This window comes from Spermophilus citellus, assembly GCF_964194105.1.
Source record: "Spermophilus citellus genome assembly, chromosome: 6".
In the NCBI taxonomy this organism is placed as follows: domain Eukaryota; kingdom Metazoa; phylum Chordata; class Mammalia; order Rodentia; family Sciuridae; genus Spermophilus; species Spermophilus citellus.
In genome coordinates, this window is record NC_138187.1 from 119,593,397 (window position 1) to 119,610,889 (window position 17,493).

The following is a 17,493-nucleotide window of genomic DNA, read 5'->3' on the forward strand; positions in this document are numbered from 1 at the left end:
AGAAATTTTCAGTGCAGTTAACCAGGTCTGGACCTGCATCATCCAAGACTGAGTGGTTGCCTGCATCTTGGCTTCAGTAGAACAGCCTGTAGAGTGTAATATTTTAAATATTTTATTAGCTAAATATAAACAACATTAACTTACCCATTTAAAAAGGTAGGGACAGTGACATTTTCTTTATAAATTATTGTCAGTGTATCCTTGAGAATTTTAAACATCAAAACCATTGTAATTCTTTTCCCTTAATGTGAATTAAGATTCCATGCAATTCCATTGAGAGTTTAAGATAGTTAAAAAATTGACCATATTAACCAAATGGTTTGAATAACAATGGAAATAATATGCAAGCCAGAAAGGAAAGGTATAGCTGATGAATTTATATTTATTCTCAAATAATATGAAAACAAAATAATTTTAGCTACTGAAATATCAATCATGTGATTTATGACTATCAAAATAATTTATAACTACTTACATATATTGTCCTAGTCTTCTTAAATTTGTAAATAAAATATTTAATGTAAGTGAAGAGTTTTTATCCAAAAACTATTCTTATATTTGTAATGTCTTCAAATGCATTTGCTGAATCTTATTATCTTCACTGCCATGTTGCCCCCTGTCCCCTTCTAATACAAAAAATAAAATAAAAAGAAGAAAAAAAACAATGTCACATCTTCCAAGCTCTGCAGTATGTTATAATTCTTCTTAGGAGTGAAAACAATTGAGCATTCCTTTAGTTTTTTAAGTCCTGTCCTTTATATAATAGACTGTACAAGCTGAGCTCCAGGGAGAAAACATTTTCTTGCTTCTATTTTCTATATACGTGACTTTTTGTTTCTAACCTTTGTAAAATTGTGAGGGTTAGGAGAAGACTCTTCTAACATGCATTTTAATTTTTATTCTTTGAAATTCCTTACAATAGTTTAATGTTACTTTTTAAAGTGTTTTGAATGTCTAGAGAGATAAAAGGATTTTTATAAACAAATTCCTTGGCAGAAGCTACATTATGTGCTGTATATTTCAGTCTAATAATAAGGGCTTACTGGGGGTCAGTGTGTCATATCCCAGTGGTGTCTAGTAAGAGGGAGGGTTATCTGATATGTCAGCTAGATAATGCTGTGAACAATTTTGAGCAGGCAAGATAATGGGACTGAATTCTGAAATGAAGATTGAAATATGTTGGAATATTGCTACGTTGAGAATCATAACTTAAAATAAATGTAGTCACCTTTTGATATAATTAGGCACATTTGCTAATAATTTTTTAATCAGGTCCATTTTAGTTAGATTGGGTAAAGGATGAAGTGAGTCAAATGTATAATTGCATGTTTAAATAGATAAATAAAATTAGAAATTTTCCAATGCACAGGAGACTTGTATTCATAGAAATCTGCTGGGCATGATTAAAGCTCACGTATTTATGTATATATGTGAATGAAAACTGCTAAGCAAAGAGAAAAACATTTTTTCTTCATCATAAATACTAACTTAACATTTAATAATACTTGCAAGGTTTAACTTTCTTAATTACTATTTTCAAGTTTTGTATAGAAAATTTCTTTACCCAAACTTAAGTGCAGTAATATGGAAGTTTTAAGAACATCTTTGGATTACTATGATTTCAGCACAATATTTTCATAAACCATTACATAAAATATTAATGACTTTTTTAAAATCAAAAATTCAAAGAGTTTTAATTTTTTATTTGTATTTGCCAACAAAGTAAGTTTGCCAAGCCTAAACTTATACTTAATTTTGAGAAAGGGTGTGTGTGTGTGTGTGTGTGTGTGTGTGTGTGTGTGTGTTAAATGAATCCCAACAAAATACTTATTTTTAAATGTAATTGTAAATTGTTTTGATATGAATTGAATAAGAAAATCCACTCTTAGAATTTTTAGAGGATGTACAGATTCTCTGGGTTAATCATGTTGCAGAGGGATGAAATTTTGAAGTTTGATATGCCATCTATATACATTTTGTTTATCACTTTGACATTTACTCTTATAAAAGTCAGGCTTTATGCACAAGGGGTTTTACATGAACATGTGTTACTATACCCTTATTTTCTTGAAGCCCATAATATTGCAAGCTTCATAAATGAGAAATTTAGGAAACCTTTGGTCAGCCAGTAGAGGCCACTCACAGCTTGCTACTAAAACTGGACAGCAAAGTGAAAGTCTCTCTTTCTCCCTGTTGAGCATCATTCTAAACAGGTTAATTTTTAGTTTCTTCCTCAAAAAATAATTAGTATCATGAAACAGTATGAAAAAAAAAGTTGTTGCTGTATTTGTTTTTTAATTATGTAGTGATTAATCTTTTCTATTAAAGCATTTAGATCATCCATTAGTAGTAGATACCAGAAATGAGAATTTATGCACTTAATAATTAGAAGTATTAATATTCTAAATTCTCAATTATTAATGCTGACTGCATTTTAAGTTGGAGGAAACAGTAGTCTACAGTGAGGATTTTATAATTATAATTGTTTAGTTTTAGTTTAAAAAATAGCCATTGTAAACTTATAAATGTAATTGTATATATAAATTTCTAATCATTTATCCATTTAATATAATTTCCATTTTGACAATTCTTAGGGAAATATCTGTGTTTTCTTAAAATGTACCAATGTACTTCAGAATAATATGTGAATTCTGTTTCTTCTTTCATGGCTTACTGTGATGCTGGCAGCTACAGGGTTAGTATCTTCTCTGTGACACGTCCTGGTTCCTGCTAGGAGGGCTAATCCTCAATTGAAAGGAAAAAGCCTTGTGCTTCTCTGTGGTTTATTTCCTATGATTTTTTTTATTATTCTTTAAAAAACCTTTCTGATTTAAGGGTGTAATCTCACATTTAGACTGATATCTGTTTGAAGGGGAAAAATTTTGTCAAAGCTCTCTAATTTTCCCCAAGTTTCTTCAAACTCTCTCATTCTGGAGTGTTTACTCCCCTCTAGTATAATTTTTAAATGTTCTGTTGCTCTAGTGATTAGTAATGAAGCCATTTGTTATTCTTGTTATTCTATCCATAACATGTGCTGGCCAGCCTAATTGGAGCTGCTACATCCCTCTTATCTCATATTGATGATAGCCCATTTGCTACCCAGAGATTATAGGCAAGAGCCACAGTGTTCTTGAATGTATGCTGAAGATTTTCCAAGAGTACAGTCTAGATTCAAGTTTCCATCTCCTAGGGTAAATCCCCAGAGACAGAAAACACTTGATTTTGTGTATTGTCTCCTTATAGGAGAAAAAGTACTAAGTGGTAACTTAGATTCACATCTAATATTCAGGCTGGGTAGTCTTAGGCATGTGCCCTCACTCAGTGTTAATCTCTTCATCTATGTTGAGAATAATATCTTTTGACTCTAGGCACCTTGTTTGCAAAAACATCTTAAAAGCAGGCAAGAGCTCTGAAGAATATGTGCGTTATTGTCATAATGACAACATTAATATTTCCATTACTCAGGGGCACTCAACCACTCAACCATTGAGCCACGTTCTCAGCCCTATTTTGTAGTTTATTTAGAGACGGGGTCTCACTGAGTGTCTTAGGGCATAGCTAAGTTGCTGAGGCTGGTTGTGAACTCTGGATCTTCCTGCCTCAGCCTCTGGAGCTGGTGGGATTTCAGGCATGCGCCACTGCACCCGACCCATTACTCTAATTCTTGATATATTTTGTGATCATTATCATATTTTTTGTTGATTTGTTCATGCTTAAGTTCTCTAAGAAGGATTGAAAGCTGTATATTAAAAGTATAACACAACAATGTAGAGTCCTTAATCTTGACTACCAGGGAAAAAATCATCACATTTACCCACTCTGTTACTGTATCCATTATAATACATTTGCAGTAACATGAAGACTATGAATAGTAGATGCTACATAGATCCTGATAAAAAGTTTTCCCTAAAAGTTATATTAACATTAGTTCTGCTGATAAGAGCAAGATTATTTGTAAACGTTGGAATTTTTAAAGATATGGTTTATGATAGAGAACCTGATATATCTTTCTGTACTCATCTTAGGTTTTATAAGATTCTCAACTTTTAAGAACTTTTTCTTAGTTAAAAAAAGTTACATTGTATAAATGTAGTTATTTAGTACAGTAATTTTGAAATCCTAGATTGTCCTTAGAAATGGATCATCTTCCTTCCTGACTATTTCTTCTAGGATGACATCAACACTATAACTCCTGGTTGATAAGGACTTACAGTGTTGTTCTCCTAGTGTCTGGCATACATTATGCATTCTGTAAGCATTTTTCTTTGGTTTCTTTTTTTCTTCTTTTGCCAGTGAAGAGGGTTTTCCTGGTCTACTCTGTAAAATAAGAATTTTCATATGAATTATTTACTGATATTTATATTCTTAAGAAGCAACACAACAGAAAAAATTGAATTAGAAGGTTCTTAGCTCAAGACATTCAAATAGATTGGTTCTGTTTAATAGTATGAAATCACCCAGCTGAATCAGAACCATATACTGCTTATTATATGGTAACTTTAAGCATAATATTCTATAGACAGTAAGTTTTAGAAAATATTTGTTGAATTGTATCAAGTAAACCATTATATTGAGTTTAGAACAAGGAGCAATCAGTGGCTGTATAAAGTATTAGATCACGTTAGAAAAGGTCAGGAATAGGAGAGTCTTTAATCCATTTCTCATTAGTTTTCATTTTACTTTTGGTGGATGTAAATGGAATGGCTCTAGAATGAGAAAGTTGACATGAAAAATGCAACAATTTAGAAAGTTAAATTTGGCAAGATGGTAAGATGGATTGGAGCAAGGGATTCCCATATTAACAAGGTGCTTGTTTTTCCTACTTATTCCTCTGAATCAAGTAACTACTTTTTTTACCTTTAATCTTATAGTTTTCAATTTATGCTATGTATTCTGTAATATTATGAGAACAGATAACACAATGAAATATATGTTATATTAATTCCCTCAGCTATCTTGTAATAGGACTTTTAGTACGACACCATAAATACACAAGTGCCCTCACTTGAAATGCTCTTGGAGAATGTTCCTTTATTCTTCTGTAGGAAATAAAAGATAAACATTGAACATATTCATTTAAATAGCTATTAAAATTAATTACTGAAAAACATTTAGAATAGTATTTTCCTGGCTTTTTAAAAATAAAGATAAATTTATCAACTACCAACTAAAATCTGTTTTCTTCTACTTATTTACCCTCCCCCTTTCCATCCCCAGGGTTTAAAGTCATATTTTTAAACTTGTTTTAGTTGAGTTGTTTTCCTTAATATCTGTCACATATATTTGAGTGACACATTTGTTGAATGTTCTAGAGGCCTTTATGCAGAGCCTGCTAAACTTAAAGCCTTGGTTCTTTCTTCAAAGGAGTCAAATTAATAATTGTCCTAAGAGAAGCAGGAAACTTCTGGGTTTTGACAAACTGGCAGGGAGGCTCAGGCCATGTCTCCCTACAGCCTGGAGGCTGTGTAGATTTGATTGACCAGTCTGCACAAAATTGAAAAGCCTTCTTTTGAATGGCAGCCTGCCACCATAAGTGTTTGTCAGTGTGGGCACTGAAGCACAATAGCATTTGGAAGGCAAATAAAATATAGTTGAAAAAATATATATAGCTGAAAATCAGAACAAAGTTGAAGGGAAATGACTATATTGGAAGGAGAGAAGAAAGGATGACAATCCCTTTACTTTTGTGAAGACATAAAACTTCATTAATTTATGAAAGGAATCTTAATCATTGAAAATATAAGTAAGATAGCACCCATAATTGAACAACCTCTGTGTTAATCTTAGAAGACTGTTCTTTCTCAACTAGCATGGGAAGTGATTTGTTCAACTATGTAATTGTGGAAGTTGCAGGGTTTTATAATGACAAGATGAAAATGAGATATAAAAGACAGTTTCAACTGTCTTTCGAGGGAAATCATAAAATTGGTGTTTTGTAAGTGATAAAATGGAAAAAAATGCTTTAATGTGTCTAATAAATTAAAAGAATACATGTTTCCCTATTGATGTTATTTAGCTGAAGTTCTGATATATTGGTACTTATTGACCTTATCTATTGATTGTGGCATTTATAAAACTGTTGCTGAGTTTTCATATCTCATTACCACATTCCTGTTTTCTGAGGTTTATGACTTGATTGTAGATAACAAGAAAGTTTCTCTGAGATTCACAATCTGTTAGCATTATAACATAAGTTATATTACCTAGAAACCATCTATTTTTGGTTTTAAGAGTTGTTGTTTTTTAATTTGTGTAATAAGCATCAGTAATGAAAAAAATTTCATCTTAGGATTTATTCATTATTGGTGTAGGAATATTTAGAAGATTAATCATAAGAATTCAAGATATATAATATGATGTCTAAGATTACAATCACTGAATATTGATTAATAACATGAATAATTATCTCCATAATTTTATCAATAACAAGAATTGATTTATGGAGATCCAGATTCTCCTAAAAGAACAGAATAGTTGTTCCCTATCTAATCTTATGGAATAATTTTGATACTAATAAACATGACTGTGAATATTTTATTAGTCAAAAGTGCTATGATATTCTTAAATTTGTGATTTCTTTCTAGGACATCTTGTAATTACTAGAAGGTACATATTTTGGAGAAAAAAACAATTTCCAAACTTTTTTGGTAGAAATTAATAATTTGATCTCATTTTGAAAACTGCTTCATGTTATTTTTATAAAGATGACTGTTCTGAATTCATGATGAGACAATTATAACTTTTACAATTCTTTCTTTCTTGAAGCTTAATAATTCTTTGCAGTATTCTACTAATAATCGTGCTTAACACATTAGTTTGAAATCTACTCAAACTTCAGTATTACACTACTTTCCACCAGCTGAATTCCGTATTAAAGATATGATTCTTACATTTCAGGTAGTGGTATCTAGGGGTTGAAGGTAGGAAAAGATTCCTATCATAATAGCACTTTACTCCTGCTTCAGACCAGTGACAATGACCTTCCAAGGATCATCGTATCTACATATCAATGTAGCTTTATTTATTTAAAAAAAAATTCTAAACTGTGTCTATTTTAATATACATTTAAAAGTAACACAAGTTTACTTGAAATAACAATAAAGGATACTCACTTTTATTTTTTAAGGCCATTACTAGGTGAATATGTAAAGTCATTTAAATAGCTGCATTTGATATTATAAATCTTTTGTGAGTTATTTGCTGCAATTGAATTGAGCTCATAGTTTTTTATACATATATACAATTTCTGAAAAATACACACTATGATTATTTCTGACTAGATTGAAAGCTTACATTTGTATTATAGTATAAATTAGTTATAAATTCTATTTTATTGTATTCAGTTGCATTGTTTTCATCAAGCAATTTATCACATGGGTGTATGTGAAATTTCTGCATTTATTAAATTTCAGATTATGTATTTCAAGCCAGAGCAAGACTTTAAACAGTTTTCCATAAGTATAGCTTCAGGTAAACAAGCAATTTTAGTCCTGAAAATAGCTTCTGCTTCTGTCAACACGTTGTTTATTTTTTCTCTGAGATAAAAAGTTCAGTTTTCTGATATTTGTACCAAGATAAAGTCAGTAAACAAGATTAATATAGTGTGGAAAAGGTTGTCAGCAGCCCTGGCAAAGGAAATAAGTTGCCTGTACATAGAACATACTGTAAACTGAATAAAAGTGTCAGGTCCACCATGAGATAATGTGATCATGAACCTCTAACAAAGCATGACATAGGCACAGTCGGCTTTTCTCATAGCCACAGTGTAGAAAATGGATTACTGTATTCCAGGGATACCCAGTGGAATAGCATGAAAACTGCATTCTGAGATGAACGCAGGCTGTGGTCCTGGAGTTGAGCCACATGTTTACCTGTAGTGCTCCAACTATAGGCTTATTCATGTTATCCTCTGTGTACATTTACAATATTTGCATTGGAATTTCAGAGTATATGCTGGTATCCTTGTTACCCAAGCAATATAAGAAAAACTACATTTTTAAAAATCATTAGTGTTTTTTGGAGGTACTCTACCACCTCATTATGCCTTTTTGAAAATTCTCTTCTATGTAAATGACACTGTGATAATGAAAAAGTTATCTTTATTTCTCTTTGTGGAGCATAATTTAAAATCTTTTGCTGCAAGTTTATGACTTGTCACATTTATTCATGCACAGTCCTGTTTTTTTTGTGCCATTTGAGAATCTCTGTAAGTTGGGAAAGTTGTGAAATTCTTTAAAAATGGGAGTACCTGACATCATCAAGAAAACATTTAATATTTTCTTTATCAGATCTCCAATTTTATTTAGAAACAAAGGAGTAAAATGTTATTCTTCTAGGTAAAAGTACATTTTGTTCTATGTAAACACATATATGATTTCTAACTGTGAGAAAATTATGAAAAAGACTACTCATTACTTTCTTGATCTAAGTTTTTGTGTGCATTTAAATGTGTACATTATATCCACCTACAAAAACATTGGTCCTTGAAAATAATTGCTCAACACTGATCTCTTTGTTGATATATAATCAAATGTATGCCCAGTTTGACAGTATTTAGAAATAGTCACTAGTCCCTTTCTTTCTCTTGCTCTCACTCACTCTCTTTTTGTTTTATATGTGTATACTGGAAATTCAACCTAGGGCTCTTTACCACTGAATTACATTCCCAGCCCATTTTCTTTTCTTTATTTTGAGACAAGGTCTCACTAAGTTGCTTAGAGCCTTGCTGAGGCTGAATTTGTGATTCTCCTGTCTCAGCCTTCCGAGCCACTTGAATTACAGATATGCACCACTACACTTAGCACTGGTCTGTTTCTTACAAAGGATGTTTATACTGTTGTAAATACACTTTTAAAGTTTGAGCAGAGGAACTACAATAACCAAAAAAAACAAACAAAAAATTCTCACCAAGAATTAAATTATACTTTTCTTACATACCATTTTGTCTTAATCAAAGAAATTAATGTCATATTCTCCTTTTCAGAGTGACACTCTCAAATGGATTTGTCCCTATTATACACTGTCTTTTTACAATCCAACCTGAGACTAATTTATTTCTGTTTTGTTTTAAAATCTCCCTTCAGGTACCCACACCTAATCCAGTCAGTAACAAGAGGATGGTTCACTTTTCCCCAGATTCTCATCACCATGAGTGAGTACTCATTGTATTTACAAAACCTAGTTGGACTGTTCTGCCTATTTTGGGGGCGGGGGGGAAATTGGCAGCTATTCCCAGTAACTGTGGCTTAATTTGTGTCTATCTTTAAAAAGAGTAAATAATCATATACCAATAACAATAGTGTAAGCACAATTTAAATGAAATCCATGACAAAAATTTAAAAATTTTTAAATATCTTATTTGTGATAGAGTTTGAAATTTATGCATTATTGAAATATATGCACTATCTGAAAACATTGGAATTTTCATGACACTGAGTAGCATCAAACCCCTCAACTACTCAGATGAAAGAATAAGTAACTAACTGGTTTTTCCCTTACTTCTTTGCTCTTTGAACCTGCCTACAATTTGGTAATAATGGTCCAGAGGTCTAAAGATAACAGAATATATTTTGCTACATCAATGTTCATAGCAGTACAATTCACAATAGCAAGACTGTGGAAGCAACCTAGATGCCCTTCAATAGACGAATGGATAAAAAAAATGTGGCATTTATACACAATGGAGTATTACTCTGCATTAAAAAATGACAAAATTATAGAATTTGGAGGGAAATGGATGGCATTAGAGCAGATTATGCTAAGTGAAGCTAGCCAATCCCTAAAAAACAAATGCCAAATGTCCTCTTTGATATAAGGAGAGTAACTAAGAACAGAGTAGGGAAGAAGAGCATGAGAAAATGACTAATATTAAACAGGGATGAGAGGTGGGAGGGACAGGGAGAGAGAAGGGAAATTGCTTGGAAATGGAAGGAGACCCTCAGGGTTATACAAAATTATATACAAGAGGAAGTGAGGGGAAAGGGAAAAATAATACAAGGGGGAGAAATGCATTACAATAGAGGGGGTAGAGAGAGAAGAGTGGAGGGGAGGGGAGGGGAGGGGGGATAGTAGAGGATAGGAAAGGCAGCAGAATACAACAGACACTAGTATGGCAATATGTAAATCAGTGGAAGTGTAACTGATGTGACTCTGCAATCTGTATACGGGGTAAAAATGGGAGTTCATAACTCACTTGAATCAAAGTGTGAAATATGATATATCAAGAACTATGCAATGTTTTGAATAACCAATAAAAAAAATTTTAAAAAAAGAAAGAAATAAAAAAAAAATAAAACTAAATTTGGAAAGATTAAAAAAAAAAACAAAGATGTTGTGTCCGCCGAATACTAAAAAATAAATATTAAAATTCTCTCTCTCTCTCTCTCAAAAAAAAAAAAAAGAATATATTTTGATATAGAAACAAAAGGAAAATGTAGCTGGGTCTAGGGCTCAGTGGTAAAGCACTTGCCATGTGTGAGTTCCTGGTTTTCATCCCCAGCATTGCAAAAAATAAATTTGAAATAATTTTTTAAGGCAATACAAAAGGAAGAGATTATTGGGTCAGTTTGTATGACTAGGGTTTCTTAGTACTCAGATCTATAAAAAATAAAAAATATGAATAGAATTGATGTTAAATATAATATTAATCAGTATACATGAACTAATTTTGGAAAGAACACATGATAACTTTCAAATAATTTTAGTTTTTTAGTTTTAATATTGCAAAATTTAGTTATGCTTGCTTAATAATTGAATATGGTTGATGATTGTTTGAGACCTTAAATAACTATTATCAGCTACCTATAATTGTTATTTTCATTGACCAACAGATCCATCCAACTTTTGAAATTTTTTTTAACTGAATTGGTTTCTAGTCAAAGAAATTTAAAAATATGAGTGTTTTTGTATACACAAATTTTTGTTGCAGAAGAGTTTGATAGGGTAACTGATAAAAGGGTTTAGAGCATAAAAATGTATTAAGATAGCTGGCCATGCTAATGCACGCCTCTAATCCTAGTGACTTGAGTGCTAAGACAAGAGACTTACAAATTCAAAGCCAGCCTCAGCAACTTAGAGAGGCTCTAAGCAACCTAGCCAGGCCTAATAATATAACAGAACCATTAGTACCATTATAATAATATTTTAATAAAAGTCATTTAGCACTTAAAAAAAATGAAAAGGATGTGGCTCAGTGGTTAAGCATCCCTGGGTTAAACTGTCTGTACCCCCTGCTAAAATGTATGTGCACACACACAAGTATATTTTAGGACAGAATTGGAAATACATATGTAAGGAGAAAAATTAACCAAGTAGAATTTTAAGCTTTAAAAAAAGTGTGATCATGATTATAGATATCAAATTACAGTGATTCTTAGATTCCACTGTATATATTTAAGAATGGCATAGTGGTTTTATTTAAAAAATCAATATATAATTGATAGAAGATTAAATTCTTTGCATGGAATATAATTATAATAAACATGTTTTGTTCCAGTGAACTTGGCAAGGAGACTCTCTTGTTCTACTTTGAGTTACACAATATACAGCACACTGTCTTACGTATCAAATCATGGGCTCTCAGGTTAGGATGATCAAGTTCTGCTGACCAGCGCTGGAAAGTGGATATGAAGGGACCGGCTAAATACTTGTTGAATGCAAGTGGTAGAAGAAGCAAGTACTAGAGCTAAAATGGATCGTAGAGGCTGTCTAATTCACTGCCTGAGAATTTAAGGCTCAGAAAGGTTAAATAACTTGCTTCTAACTAACTCACAGAAGTTACAGGATAGACCCCACAAGAAATTAGCAATAAAAGTGATCATCTCTAAATGATGGGATTATAAGTTGATTTTTTTATTTTATTGAGGTGGGGAGGCATCGGAGTACTTTTTGTTGTTTTCCAGATTTTTTTTCCATAGACATGTCAGGAAAGCCACAATGAATATTATGAAAGAATGATACCTTAATATAGTTATATTACTAATTCTTTCAAGTAGAGGTAATTTCATGTGTGTTAATTCATTCTATAGCCCCATAAGTACCTCGAAGTAAGTGGGGATGGGTATGGACCCTGTTTTGAATATGAGAAAACCAAAATTTGAAGTAGCTCTGCCACTGTTATATGTCATGACTGCTAAGTGGTAGATAAAGAACTCAAAACCAGCTCAGTATTCTTCTGTTACAACTCAGTTAAATTAAGGATCATAAGCTCTATGACTTATTGTCCATATCTTGTTATGTCCCTTTATTCTACATATTTGAATTGCTTGAAAATATTTTATTTTTCAATTTCTTTTTATGATTTTACGCCCTATTCCCAGCAGGATACACCCTAAACCTGGACCCACCCTAATCCAGCAGGATCCTCCCTAAACCAATCCGCCCTAATCCCTGAGCAAGGTCACCTTTCAAATCAAAACTCTCAAACATTCATGCAATGTCACTGCAAATGACCTGGGTCCAAGGCAAGCCCATTTCCACAATGGAGAGTCCTCCCTCTAAGCAACATGGGGTAGGCTGACAAGGAAATTGCCATGCGTCATTCCTACTTGGCTATGGCTCTCAGCAAATAAATATGGCAAAATATACTGCAATCTCAAAAACTTTTAAAAGTTTTTAATTCGTGATTCATATGGTTAGATGGCCAGTCCCACAGTTACCAAAGACTGGTATGAAGCAGTCTTGAAATGGCCAGTCAAAACACACAGCCTCCTGAACCGGGTAAAGGAAATGGATGTTTTAGAGTTAGTAGAACAATACCCAGCATAGTATTTGATATGAAAAAGCTCACCTTACCAAAAGTTTTCAGCTCAAAATATGAGAAGAATGGAATAGGGCAATACAAGTCTGGGTAGTTTCTATATAGTGATATTTTATAATAAATCCCATTATATTGTTAGTACTGATGTTAAATGTTGACCCCACTGTCCCTCTTCAGGTGGAAATTAGTGTAATGGATGTCATAGTAGACACTGGACATTTATTTTTAAGGCTGTAAATTGGTAGCTACCATTATTTCTATTTCTTCCTCACCTTTTTCCTCAGAGGTGCTGGGAACTGATGGGATACTAAAGTTGACAGGGTAGAGATCCTACTGCTCCTCACAATTCAGCCAAGTTTAAGCAAACTTCACTTCATGCACAAACTGCCCCACTCAAGCTTGAATAATACTTTAGCACATAGAATATGGGAAGCATAAATCTCAAACAAATAACCAGGTCACAAGTATGAACAGTTAAGGAGAACCTCAGGTTCCACTCCTGAACATCTTTCTACTCATACTGCAAAAACAGAGAGTAGTCTCAAGAACAAAAAGATAACTACACACCAAAGGATGCATGCCTAAAAGAGGAAGAGGAATTCATTTCAACAGATGCAAAAGTCCAAGATCTCTGAAAACATGAGGAAAAAAGCAAACAAGTCTCTCCTTCCCACCCAAATTTACAGTGCCCCAACAAAGGAACCCATAGATAAGGAAGAGGGTGAAATTTCAGAGAAAGAATATAAAAATGATTAATGAATGTTCATTGAGCTAAAATATCTAAGGAATTAACTTAAAAGAGCAAAGCCAGGAGTAAAAGACCATTTCAACATAGAAATAGAGGAGCAGAAAAGAAACCAATGAGAACTCTTAGAAATAAAAGACACAATGAATCAAATAGAAAATTCACTTGAAAGTATACAAACAGATTATATTACATGAAAACAGGATTTAAAGTCTCAAAGACAGAACTTCAAGTTTTGAAGATAGGGCACATGAACTTTGATATTCAGTATGCAGTAGGGGGAGAAAAGACCATGAGCAGAATCTACAAGAACGCTGGAAAATCAAGATGCCATATTTGAGAGTCATCAGATTAGAACAGAACATGGAGATACAGGCATTAAAAACCTTTTCATTGAAATAATAGCAGAACATTTTTCTGACCTTAGAAATGAGATGGACATCACCTATAGGAGGATGAATATAGAACTCCAAATAGACAAGATCAAAAGAAAACCTCTCCAAGATACATCATAATAAAAACCACCTAACATAGAAAATAAGGAAGCACCTTAAAAACTTCTAGAAAAATGTCAGGTTACATTACAGATAAACTAATAAGCCTACTTCTGACTAATCAACTCAGACCCTAAAATCAAGGAGGGCCTGGAATGAAATATTCCATGTTTTGAAATAAAACAATTGCCAGCCACAATTGCTATATCCTGCAATCCTCTCTTTCAAAATTGATAAATAAAAAAAAATTCCATGATAAAGATAAACTTTAAGAATTCATGATCACTAAGCCAGCGCTACAAAAAATACTTAATGATACACTATACATAGAAGAACTGAGAAACAAACCCCCAAGCACATAAGTGGATGAAGCTCTCCAGAAAAGCAGCTATATGAAAATTAACACCATATAAAATATAGCAAATAAATCAACATAGCAGGAAATAACAAATCTATCCATAATAACACTGAATATAAATGGTCTCAACTCCCTAGTTAACCCAAAATTCATAGATTGGCAGAATGCGTTAAAAATAATATCCAACTATAAGCTGTTTGCAAGACACTCATGTCACAAGCAGAGATATCCACAGACTGAATATAAGGTGATAAGGTGAAAAATGCAAAATATATAGATAACTTTCTTCTTGGCAGCTCATGGAAAGTTTTTAAAAGTAAACTATAAATCACAATGTAAGTCTTTGTGAATACAAAATATAAATAAATAAATCCCTGTGCATCTTATCAGATAATAATGGAATAAAATTAGACATAAACAGCAAGAAAAATTATAGAAATCATATTAATACAGGAAGATATAGCAATACTCTTTTAAATGAGAAATGGATTATAGAAAAGAGAAGAAATTTAAAAATCCATAGAAATAATGAGAATATAGGTAGAACATATCAATTTATCTGGCACAGTATGAAGGCAATTTTAAGAGGAAAGGTTATAACATTGATTGTCTACATTTAAATAACAGAAAAATGGGCTGGGATTGTGGCTCAGTGATAAGGCGCTTGCCGAGCACATGTAAGGCACTGGGTTCGACCCTCAACACCATATAAAAATAAATAAAATAAAGGTATTATGTTCATTTACATTTTAAAAACTTTAAAAAAATAAATAACAGAAAAATGCCAAATAAATAATCTAATAATAATCTGTACCTCAAGGCCCTAGAAAAGGAAGAACAAACTAGTAACACAATGTTACAAAACAGGAAATAACTAAAAATAGAATCAAAATTAATGAAATTAACAATAGGAAAAAATACAAGGAATCAGTGGAACAAAGACTTGGTTCTTTGAAAAGATAAACAAGATTAATAAATACCTAGCCAAACTAACCAAAAGAAAGAGAAAGATCAAATTAACAAAATTAGAAATGAAAAAGTAGATATCACCACAGACACTTCTGAAATCCAGAAGGCCATTAGAAAAGATATTGAAAATTTATATTTAAATAAATTGAAAAATCTAGAAAACATAGACACATGTGATCTTCCCAAATTAACTAGGAAGATGCACAAAACCTAAACAGACTAGTATCAAACAATGAGATTGGATTAGCAATTAAAAGCCTTCTCACAAAGGAAAGCATAGGACCAGATCAATTCTCAGTTAAATTCTACTAGACCTTTAAAGAAAAACTTGCTCAGTTAAATTCTATTAAACCTTTAAAGAAAAACTAACAGTTTTCTTCAAATTATTCTATGAAATAGAAAGGGAAGGAACACTACCAAATTATATGAAGCTAGTATTATCCTGATACCAAAACCAAACAAGGACTTATTAAGAAAAGAAAACTACAGACTAATATCCCTGACGAACATTGATACAACAATCCCTAATAAAATGTGAGTGACCTGCATTCAAAAACATATCAAGAAGGTAGTACATCATGATCAAGTGGGTTTCATTCCAGTGATACAAGTTTCGTTCAACACATGCAAATCAATAAATGTAATTCACCACATAAGTAGAATTAGGTACAAGAATCATATGATCAACTCAAAAGAGATACGGAAAAGGCCTTTGACAAAATCCAGCACACCTTCATACTAAAAACACTGGAGAAACAACGGAAGAAAGGAACTTAAAGGCTATATGTAACAAGCCCAAAGCAAATATACTGAATAGAGAAAAATGAAATCAAGAACAAGGAAAAGACATCCACTCTCACCACTCTTATTCAATATAGTTCTTGAAACTCTAGCCAAAGGAATCGGGTAAAATAAGGAAATTAAAGGGATACAGGTAAAAAAAAGAAAAATTCAAATTATCTCTGTTTGCTGATCCTATATGTAGAAGACACAAAAACCTCTACCAGAAGACCTCTAGAGCTGATAAACAAATTCAGCAAACTAGCAGGATACAAGGTCAACATTCATAAATCACTGGCTGTCCTGTACTGCAATAATGAATCTGCTGAGGAAGAAACCCGGAAAACAATTCCATTCACAATTACTTCAAAAAGAAATCTAACCAAGGAGTTAAAAATACTTCTACAATGAAAACAATAGAAAAAACACTGCAGAAGGAAAAGAAGATAGAAAGACCTTCCATGTTCTTGGATAGGCAGAATTAATATTGTCAAAATGGCCATATTACCAAAAACGTTATACAAATTCAATGTACTTCCCATTCAAAAGAAAAATAAAACAATGACATTCTTCACAGAATTAGAAAAAAATAGTCCTAAAATTCATTTGGAAAAATAAAAGATCCAGAATAGCCAAAGCAATTGTGAGCAAGAAGACTGATAATAGAAGCATCACACTACCTGATCTCAAATGTTGCTACAGAATAACAAAAATAGCATGGTATTGGCATCAAAACAGACATGAAAACCAGTGGGACAGAATAGAAGATACAGAGATGGACTCACATAAAGTAATTTGATACTAAATATCTCCTAACCTGTACACAAGTCAAATCAAAGTGGATCAAAGACCTGGGAAATAGACCATAAGCCTTGCAACTGCTAGAAGCTTGCAACTGCTGAACTCTCCAATGTACTGGCACCTAAAGCTCAAGATAAAACCTCAAATCATAAGTGGAACAGTATCATATTCAAAAGCTTCAGCATAGCCAAGGAAACAAGAGCATGAATAAAGAGCCTACAGAAAGAGTAAATCTTTGACAGCTGCTCCTCCAGCAGGAGATTAATACCCAAAATATATACTCAAGTTAAAAAAAATAACCAATCAATATTGGGCAAAAGAAATGAACAGACACTTCTCAAAATAAAAAAATGTAAATGGCAAACAAATATATGAAAAATATTCAATATCCCTGGAGATCAGGGAAATACAAATCAAAACAATGTTTTATTGGAGTTTCATCTAACTCCAATTAGAATGTCAGTCATCAAGAATACAAATAATAAATACTAGTGAGAATGTTGGGGAAAGGATACACACATGGAGTACAAATTAGTAAAATCACTTTGGAAAGCAGTATGGGGGTTCCACAGAAGATTAGGAATAGAAC

General features: G+C 32.4%; 1 protein-coding gene across 3 annotated transcripts in view; it reads left to right on the forward strand.

Annotated features, from left to right (window-relative positions):
- GPATCH2 (G-patch domain containing 2) overlaps positions 1–17,493 on the forward strand; it is a 176,393-nt gene that overhangs the window by 96,918 nt on the left and 61,982 nt on the right. For all 3 annotated transcript variants that reach the window (XR_014022621.1, XM_081299013.1, XM_081299014.1), the window contains one exon: positions 9,084–9,151. Coding sequence is in view for 2 of the 3 variants with exons in the window: in XM_081299013.1 (XP_081155139.1) it covers positions 9,084–9,151 (68 nt within the window). In the remaining variant the exon portion in view is untranslated. The remainder of the gene's footprint in view (positions 1–9,083; positions 9,152–17,493) is intronic.